This window comes from Ruditapes philippinarum, unplaced genomic scaffold (genome assembly GCF_026571515.1).
Source record: "Ruditapes philippinarum isolate M1 unplaced genomic scaffold, ASM2657151v2 ctg659_1_1_1_1, whole genome shotgun sequence".
Classification (NCBI taxonomy): domain Eukaryota; kingdom Metazoa; phylum Mollusca; class Bivalvia; order Venerida; family Veneridae; genus Ruditapes; species Ruditapes philippinarum.
The window spans coordinates 257187-267603 of record NW_026859266.1 but is presented as its reverse complement, the minus strand read 5'-3'; the positions used below and the strand labels follow the sequence as shown (position 1 = coordinate 267603).

At 32.3% G+C, this 10417-nt stretch overlaps 1 protein-coding gene across 1 annotated transcript; it reads left to right on the top strand.

Moving 5' to 3' along the window:
- The first annotated feature begins 457 nt into the window (after positions 1-457).
- LOC132755897 (uncharacterized) lies at positions 458-9403 on the top strand. The gene is made up of 4 exons (XM_060746834.1): positions 458-718; positions 1645-1713; positions 1918-2040; positions 8976-9403. Exons 1-4 carry the CDS (start codon positions 538-540, stop codon positions 9152-9154), a joined length of 552 nt encoding a protein of 183 aa, XP_060602817.1. The 5' UTR covers positions 458-537; the 3' UTR covers positions 9155-9403.
- The last annotated feature ends 1014 nt before the right edge of the window (positions 9404-10417 follow it).

Genomic DNA, 10417 nt, shown 5'->3' with positions numbered 1-10417 from the left:
ATCTGACTAAAGTTCAGATCAACTTATTTCTTACATGCGTAGCGTCATGAAGCAGCTGATTTGAATCAGATTGTGATTTCGTAAGTCGTGCTGATTTAACGGCAGTTTTAAATATGTTATTTATTTCTGTATTGTCAATCCGCCACATCTTAATACTTTTTCACTTTTATAATATTGCTGAATAAAATTAAATTTAATAAAGATTATTTCATTCAACTGATTGCCTGTATACACACCTTTAGTACTGACAGCCCTAATATGGAACGCGTCACTACTTTATGTGTATAAGAGTGATAATTTTCAATTTATTTGGGTAAAAAGTTGAAAGATTAATTGCCCTTTCAATGATTTTGAGAAGATAAAATTGTTGAGAAAAATGCATAATTACATCAGCTATTGTGTTTAATCCTATTATATATCAATTTGGGTCAGTAAAGTATTTCCACTTACAAACACGGATGCGATCGCTTTATTTTACAATAAAGGTTGTTTAGAACAAACCTGAAGTGTAAAACGTTTGCTTAACAAAACTTGATCATGCTGGTTTGGATTTTATTATTTTGGGGAAATATTTACTTATTTGTAAATTCTATGGAGCCAACGTGTAACCCCTACTATGAAATTCTTAAAACAGTCCTGAAAATCGAGCAAAGGATTGATACGATGGAAAATGTTATGCAGGAACAGCGCAATATTATCAGCAAAATGTCAAGTGAAGGTAAAGTACATTTTGTGAGGATGGACGTGGACGACACAATACTAATGTCCAAATGACGTAAATGGTTGATACTTCTTTAAAGTAGGAACCTGACGCTTGTTTTGACATTGACAACGTTTTCTTATTGAACAGCAGCAGAGAAGTAAAGGAATGAGAAAAAGGCTGTCAAGCTATGTTTTAACATATGGAAGTATTTTGTTCCTTTTTTCATTTAGTTTCCCAAATGGCATAAGTTAAATATGATTTTCCTTAAAGATCCTGTATGCTGTGATCAAACTGGTAAACCGCACTAAATGAAATTAAATATATGTACATTATTATACAAATAAAACAATTTTCAGACATCGAAGAATATGTAAAATATATTATATATAATATATGTAAATTTCATGAAAAAAGCTCTGGAAATTCATGGAGAAAGTACATGAAAATTCGCAATTTTTTTCAGTTTTCTTTAAACAACTTTGAATATGTAAAATATGTACTGCAAATATTTGTGCATATTATATCTAATCATTAAAATATATGCATTCAAGTCTTACTGTAAAATTTTACTTAAACTTTATAGAAATTAATGTTTATTACCTCCCTTTATTTACATGAAATGTTAAATTCGCTAATATCTTTATAAATAATGCTTTTTGGAACCTACAATATTGATAAATCTTAATTCGAGCATCATATTTATGATTTAAAACCATAGAAAACGTGTTACAGGATCTTTTTTAACCATAATGTTTGATTATCCCCCACCCCATTATTTTATTAAAAAAAGGTAGCAGTATCACACACCCTTCTTTAATTTATGATCTTTTATGACTGAACTTGCATATTTGGACAAGGTTCATGTCCTTGTATTCCATTGTCGATCCTTGTTTGTATAATTGAATGCTTTTAAATAAACGTACTCTTCATTTCCATTTTAGGCAATGGAGCGGTGTTTGTAAGATGGGGCCGTAATATTTGTCCGGACACTTCAACTCTTGTTTACAATGGTAAAAGGATAGTTTTAATATGACACATTATTCTATTGTTTCATTTAGAAAGATTGCCACTGATTTACAATACGAAAATTTAATATTATGTTTTAGTTGTTTTAGTTTTCATTTGCATTAAATTCGCTTCTTCTTATTATTATTTAATTATTTATTTTTTGCATTGTGTATAAAATATATCAATGTGTCGACTTGTTACTATAGGATATACTGCAGGGAAACACTATAACAAGAAAGGAAGCGGAAGTGATACAATATGTCTCCCAAGTAACCCTTCATGGGCAAACTATACCGGAAAGAGTAAGCCAACATCACTTATCTACGGTAAAGTACAGTCCCTGAGGACCTTTTGTGTGCAAAAAAGGTCCATAGATAAATGTTATACCAATGTAGAGCTAAATGTTTGAAGTTTACAAAAAATTTTGGGTAGACATGTCAAATCATGGTACGTTTTGAGAAATCCAAGATGCCGCAAAGATGGCCGCCAAATTATTGAAAAAAACGGCTAATACTCAATTTATATGATAAAATTAGTTCTTTTTGTATTTATATTTTGGTACAGGTGATGTTAAAAACTTCAAATCTTATTGCGAACAATATGAAAATGGAGGCATTTCCATTATTTTTTCATATTCTCTGAATTTCATAGATAAATTTGCTAAAAAATGCATGAAAAAATCATCAAAAATTGATATGGGGCTGACATTTTTTCCTACCAGCTTATGCATAGCGGTGTAAATGAATATTTTTAGCATATACTACAAAGACTTGAACAAGATCATACTAAAATCAACCTTATTTTTTTTCTTTTTTGTAAAAGAATGTGGATTCTGATATTCTTAAAGTGGGTGGGGTAACAAAAACTAAGTCTCAGTATTTTGTTAACTGGTTTGTTATGATAATTAAAACTATGAATAGTCAACATGTATTGCCCTTTGGCATGTACCTAAAGATTTGAATAATTAAGAAACTTAGACTGATATTTTGTTTGTCAATACTCAACATGTTCTGTTGCCATGGCAACGGAGAAGTAAAATGAAAGACACACCTGAAACGTATGACACTTTTAGCATTTTAAGCATGTTGTTAAGAATGACACAAACTATAGATAAATAATCTGTGCACAATGCCATGGTAACAAATTGAAAAAAAATGTAACATTAAAAGAAGTCACATTTAATTCTAGCAAATTATCAACACAGATATTTTGAAATTAGATGAATAAATTTATTTCAAGAATTTGCATCATGCATTTGCTTTTTTCAAACTGCTATACATAGAAAAAAGGTCATGTCAAATGTGAATGTTGTTACGTTTGGAAAGGATAATTAATGGTGATAATAATAAGTAAAAGGCAGTCTTAAGGTAGAAATGTATATAACATTATCAAATGTTTGAAACTGTACATAGGGTAAACATTTAAGACTTTGCAGCTAAAACGAGAAATAAATAGGTCACTGGTTCAAATTCTAGGTCAACCAATATCAAATTTTAATGACAATCAAATGTATTGTTGAGTTCCAACTTTTTTGGTTATAGCTTGTATTATGAAATTCTAACTTGCATAAGATAAAATTCTAGGTCAGCTGATCTCAGTGTATAATTCTGCATCTGAAATTTTACAATCAAATACAAAAAGATCACTAGAACAAATTAAGGTCAGCTGGCATATCATATTGTGTCTGTTATACAAATTTCTTTAGCTTCAAAAACAAGAAAGTAAGTCACGAGGTCCTTAAATTCTAGGTCACCTTATAACAAAGAGGAACACAAGACAATTCTTCCAACCAAATGGTCTTGCAATGTGGTTTCTGACATAAAGAGTTTTTTTATATAAAAATCGACATCTAGCAGGGCCATTTTTATGCTCCCCGAAAAAATATGGGGAGCATATAGTCGCCTGGCGTGTGTCCAAAACCTAGTCGGGAGCATCATCTGGTTAAACCGGTTTATTCTTTTAACTCCAGATTTATGATCATTATTTGATGCCTGAAAACTTAACACTTTACGGAGAGTGTCGGATGTGAAGTCCAGGGCGTCTCTTGTTCCACAGACAACAATTGTCTGTCGAAAAAGTCAGTACCGTAGCTTAGTAGAAATTGGACATTACTTTTCTGTTCTATTTATCCATGAAAGTCAGACAGTTCAACCAACCTTCAAGCTATCAACAAAAGAAAGTGTTGAAAATTGCTAAAACCCAGACCCGGCCCTTCATGATTTGAAGAAACATTGGTAAAAGTCTTCTAGAAATTGTTTCACATGCTCTAAACAATGGCGTTAAAGGGATGATTTTTAAAGGATTTACAGGATATAGTTAGACTATGTAAATCAATTGTCCCTTGGGAAAGGTTATTATTATAATCAAACGGATCATGACTTTACCAAAACTTAGAAGTTGTGTATTATTTCTATTATATGTTTTGTATCGTGACATAAATTGATATGGTCATTAGAATGAATGCTTCACACTTAAATATCAAAGCATTTATTTTTATGGAGAAGAAAGTTTTCAAAGCATTTTTTTATAACACAAAGTAAAATGACTACTGGGGTTAGGTCAACTTTGACCAGATTGTCAAGATTTGAAAAATAAATTAAGGTTTTTTTGACGATCTGGGCATTTTGGTGTTTGGAAAAAATATGGTAAAGATCTTGTTTATTATAGTGTCACCATTACTGAAAGGGCCAGCCATTTTGACTTATGAGACACCTTTTGCTTGCATACCATGTACCTCCAAATTCCTAATCACTATGCCAGGCGCCAGGCGGATAGAAATCGGTAAACCATTCATTTTAACTACCTCGCGGCTCACGAAGCGGCCATTTCGGAACGAGTCCCACGAGAAACATTCATCCGTCAATTAACGCTCCCCGTGGGGCTCGAACCTTCGACCTCCCGATCCGAAGGCGGACGCCTTAACCACTAGGCCAAACGGTACCGGTACCGATTTTAAAAAGTTTTCCTATGTGTCTCCATATGAAATAAGTTGACCCTAGGGGTGGGTTAAATTCATTTGAATAAATTTTGTACTGGTCTATACCAGGCTACAACAGAATTATTAGCTATAGGCATCAGTTTGGGAGAAGATTTTTTTTTAGCTTAATCAATTATGTAAATTGAAGTGACCCCTGGCATTAATGAATTTGACCACAAGATCGTGATTTAAGGAAATTTAATAGTATTAAATACTAGGTCCTGCAGTTATGGAGAAGAATATTTTGATGTTTTTCCTATATTTACACTGTGTAAAGAGAGTTTACTCCGGGGCTTCGCCCAAGAAACATGAATGTGTACTTCTTGACCTTTTACCAACCATGACCTTGATGTTGCGTCATGCAATCATTAAGCACATAGTCTCACGATGGCGATTATTTGTGCCAAGTTATTTAAAAAATCTTCCATAAAGTCAAAAAAGTTAGGGAGAACATATAACCTTGATCTTGGTTGCAGCGACCTAGCTGGATGTTGAGGTCTGTAAATTGTGTCGTGGTGGGGATCATTTGTGCTAAGTATTTTTTAAACCTTTGAATTGTCAATAAGTTTATAGAGCGGACATGAAAAAAAAAAGTTTTTACATTGGACCGTTGAGTGTGACCTGACCTTCAGGGGTTGTGACTTGCTTATTGTGCTCTGCCAATGGTGTCACAATGTTGAGCATTTTTATCTTAAAAACATTTCAGAGGTTTAAAAGTAAGAGACAGATGCGAAATGTAGACTTTTTAATATATAAACTGTAAGTGTGACCTTGACCTTTTGGGTTGAATTCAATTATTGCGATCTGCACATCGTCTCATATTGGTGATCAATTGTGCCAAGCTATTTAAACAAAATTTTCATAGGTTTAAAAGTTATGGAGGGGACACGAAATGTAGATTTTTATACATTTGACCTTGACCTTTTTGTCTAGCAACCCAATGTTTGTGTTCTGCACATGTTCATATACTGGTTATCAATTTTGTGCCAAGATATTTTTTTTTTAAAATTTCAGCGGTTAAAATGTTGGAGCGGACACGAAATGTAGATTTTTTACATTTGACCTGAAAGGGTGACCTTGACCTTTGGTGTTAGCAACCCAATTATTGCGCACTGCACGTCGTGTCATAATGGGTGATCCGTTGTACCAAGTTATTTCAAAACTTTACATCGTTAAAAAAGCTATCGAGCGGACACGAAATGTAGACTTTTTATTATTAAATGAAGACTTTTAACATTTGACCTTAAATGTGTGACCTTGACCTTGGGGGTAGCAACCCAATTATTGCGCTCTGCATATGATTCTCATTGTGGTGATCACTTGTGCCAAGTTATTTTCAAAACTTTACAGCGTTAAAAAAAGCTATCGAGCGGACACGAAATGTAGACTTTTTATTATTAAATGAAAACTTTTAACATTTTGACCTTAAAGTTGTGACCTTGACCTTGGGTGGTAGCAACCCAATTATTGCGCTCTGCATATTATCTCATTATGGTGATCACTTGTGCCAAGTTATTTCAAAACTTTACAGCGTTAAAAAAGCTATGGAGCGGACACGAAATGTAGACTTTTTATTATTAAATGAAGACTTTTAACATTTGACCTTAAAGTGTGACCTTGACCTTGGGGTAGCAACCCAATTATTGCGCTCTGCATATTATCTTATTATGGTGATCACTTGTGCCAAGTAATTTCAAAAAATTTTCAGGGGTTAAAAAGTTATGGAGCGGACACGAAAGTGTTATGGACGGACAGACTGATAGACAGAGTCCATTCCTATAATCTCCCTTTCCGCTACACGGAAGGTGATTACTGATTAACAATGTTGGTTTAGTCCCATCTGAAAAAGCCATACATATAAAAGTTCAAGATCTTTTTATTTATTTCTGGGAATATTGAAATCATTGGCGCATTGTCAGTTCTATTTTTTAACTTCTGTGACTAAGATATACAATAATCCGATTTGTGCAAAAAGAAAACAACAACAAACAAAATTTCTGTCAAATTTTTATAAAATATAGCCTATTTTTTACGTCACATCAACACTTTTAAAAGGCTTTGTGGCGACTTTCCTGCTTTACTGAGGAAGACATTGATATGTTTCCCTCCGCTGCATTATTTTCATAATATTGACACCTTCTGGTCATTTTTAAGGCAAATCAGAATTACAAAGTATATAAGAAAGTGAAATTTGGCTTATTCAAATAAAAGAAAACAGTAAAAATTGTTTTGCTAAAATAAAGAAATCAAAGTCATATGTTCATCCTGATTCCAAATTCAAATACGCCTTAATCTTAATTTGGAACACACTAGTGTTCATGTGCATTTACACGCTACCGGACAATTTTTGAGAAATGCTGTTTTTCCTCATCTCCAATTACATTGAAACTATGGTTTTCATACTGCACTTTTATAATGACTTAATTAAAACAGAAAGCTTATATGAATTTTGGATACGTCTATGCCTAATGGTTATTTCACATGATTTATTGATATTTTATTGATGATGAGAAAATAACGAAACTGTCACAGTTGATATGATTACCAATGCCTTTGAGATTTTATTTTGAATGTTACCTGTATATCAGTTATAGCTTATACGACTTTTAAGTTTCAGTTTTGTGTACACTCTTCTGTAGTCTTAATCTTAATGTATACTAGAGTTTTTTCCCTCTGTATCCGATTTTCAATAGGTAAAACAATGGAGATTCTAAACAGCGTTTTTAGGGATTCTGTTTTTCTCTATTTTAATGTGTTTAAATGGAGGGGTGTTTTTGGTTATAAGACATGATACCATTTGATAACAGGCCGGAGGTTTGTTGATGATCATTTAAGACATACTGACCGTATAACAAAGCATTAGGTGGTCTGACCTGTAGGTCACAAAAATAATTTATAAAGAATTTTGAGGCAACGGTGGGAATACGGCCTATTTGTTTTGCGTAACAAGACATCTATACAGGATTTATAATTTATGCTGCTCTTCTTTTTTAGAATAGAAGAAAGTTGTCAAATATTTAACACAAAATGGTGATTTTATCCATGTTTCTCTAAACTGTTACAATATTTCAGCTGGGCTTGTATTGCCATTGAGATGAAAACACAATCATTTAGGTTTTACCAGAATGCATCTATGGCACATTATCTTGAAGACGTTCTTCATCAAAACATATTGACGTATTGTCTATTCCTTCTTATCAAATTTGATTTGTGGGATTTTTTTTGCTTTATTTGTTATTTATTATTATTATTTAATGACCAATAAATGAAGAATGTTTTGAAAAGTTTTTTCTCAAATCGGGCCAAACATCAAGCATAAATTTTATTTTTCAATGTAACTCTGAGTAGATTTCATTATTATCTTTTGCCTCTAAAACCTTAAGCGTTTTTATTGTTACAGTAACGGATCAATAAATGTTACCGATGTTTTATTTCAAATTTGTGTTTTTTCATAGAAAGTAAATGTAGTGAATTTTTTTTTATGTTTCAAATGTATCCAATTCTGTAATGCATAATCATGACACTAACTTCTACAACATGCTTGAAAATGATAAAACTGAAAGCCTCAATAAGTTTCCGGGTTTCTCTCATTTTACCACTTTGTTGCCATGGCAACAGAACCAATTAATATTATTGATAGAATGAAAATCTACCTTTTAAAAAATTAAAGACTTAAGAACATTTTTAAAATGTAATCTTGTTGGTTATTTTTAGTCTTAATAATCATAATATATAAGTTCACTAGAAATTGGGACTCAATTTTCGTGTACCCCACCCACTTTAGGAATGTCAGAATCCACATTCTTACACAATAAAAATAAAAAATAAGGGTACATTTAGTAAGTTGTTGATCAGGTCTTTGTATAATATGGTAAAAATATTAGTTTTCACCACTATGCTTCGACTGATAGGAAAAAAATGCCAAGCCCCATGTCGATTTTTGATACTTTTTCATGCTTTTTAGCAAAGTTTCTCTATGAAAACAAGAGTATATATATATAAGAAAAAGGAAACGGACCCCTTTTTCATATTGTTCCAATAGGATGTGAAGTTTTAACATCACCTGTACCAAAATAAATACAAAAAAGAACTAATTATATATCATATAAATTGAGTATTAGCCATTTTTAAATAATTTGGGCGGCCATCTTGGCGGCCATCTTGGATTTCTTTAAAACGTACCATGATTTGACATGTCTACCCAAATTTTTTTGTAAACTTCAAATATTTAGCTTTAAATTGGTTATAACATTTATCCATGGACCTTTTTTGCACACAAAAGGTCCCCAGAGATTGATATAAATGAACCTAGTGGCATATTTGCATATCCTGTTAACGAACAAGACACGCCTTGTGCTGTTTGTAAAATCATTGAGGTCGACTGTTCTAATGGTTCCTGCAAGAACAACTTGCTTTCCCGCCTGGCATATGGAATACACTGGATATTTTATGGCAGGAATGGATGATATAGGCTAGGTTCATATAATCATATTTGCATGGATAGTCTGCCAGAATTTTTACCAAACGGTGCAGCCAGTAATAATCAACACATTCTTTTACCTTGTGAAGGCACAATGTGGATCATTACCATGTCCTCCATATGTTTCAAGATAGAGAACTAGCATGCGTCGTCTGCTCAAAATAGAAAATTGTGCAAGTTAGAAAGGATTGGGTTTTATGTGTCAAAATAATAAAGAAAGGTCGGATATAAAATATATCTTGCATGTAGTCTAATTACTACTTTTGTAAATTTCTACTTTACTCTGGGAATTTTGATATTCAATATAAAATATATTTTGATGATTTTTAGTTCAGTTATTACATATGAAATACTCACTCATATTTAAACTTTCCCATTAAGCTAGCCTAGTGATCAGTCGTACATACCTTAAAACACAAGAGTTATCGGTGATCACGTGTGTCGCTTGAAGATAGCCAATTGCATGTTGCAGCTGATGTGTAGCAAGAGATTCATGTACTTGAGGCTCCGATCAATCATGTAAAGTCCTATTGAAATTGCACTAGAAGTATTAAAGAAGCAGCAGTCTACTTCTTCCGCTAGTGAGTTACTTGTTGAAGAATTTTTTGTTTTGATCACAGGGACAATAAGTAAGTTTCCATGTATCGTCCTGTTTTTAGAAATGAAATAATTAGAAAATCATATAAAGACCTGGCCCAATGTTATTTCAAGGTGTTTATTGAATGTTTTGGGTACAACTATGAAAGAAATCACATAAAAAGTGAACTCATTTAGAAATTGCCAAAATAGCCTGAAGTTAACTGTTATCGTACACAATTACATGTATCATTGATATATGAATATTAAAGGCTATAGAAAAGTTATTGTGCTCGAGACTGCCATTATATATAAAACTAACTAGAGATTACTAGGGTACAACTATGAAAGTTATCACATAAAAAGTGAACTCTTTTAGAAGTTGCCGAAATAGCCTAAATTAAATTGTGGTTCTCATTGATATATGAATATTAAAGGCTATAAAAAATTAGGGTGATAGAGACTGCCTTTATACATGTATATAAAAATGATTTATAGAATGTAAAAAATTTAGCTATATGTGGCCAGTGTTCACTATGATGATAGTGATTTATTTTTATGAATGTCCAGCAGAATATGTACTATCTCTATGTCATTTTGATTCTATAATATGATATTGTATTAGTAAGTTTCTCATAGATTACTTGGTAAACATGTAAGTAACTATTTTGTT

Coding starts and splice junctions, on each gene's coding strand:
- LOC132755897 (XM_060746834.1), top strand. CDS start 538: ATGCTGGTTTGGATTTTATTATTTTGGGGAAATATTTACTTATTTGTA. Junction 719..1,644: donor CAGCAAAATGTCAAGTGAAG/GTAAAGTACATT, acceptor TTTCCATTTTAG/GCAATGGAGCGGTGTTTGTA. Junction 1,714..1,917: donor TTCAACTCTTGTTTACAATG/GTAAAAGGATAG, acceptor TTGTTACTATAG/GATATACTGCAGGGAAACAC.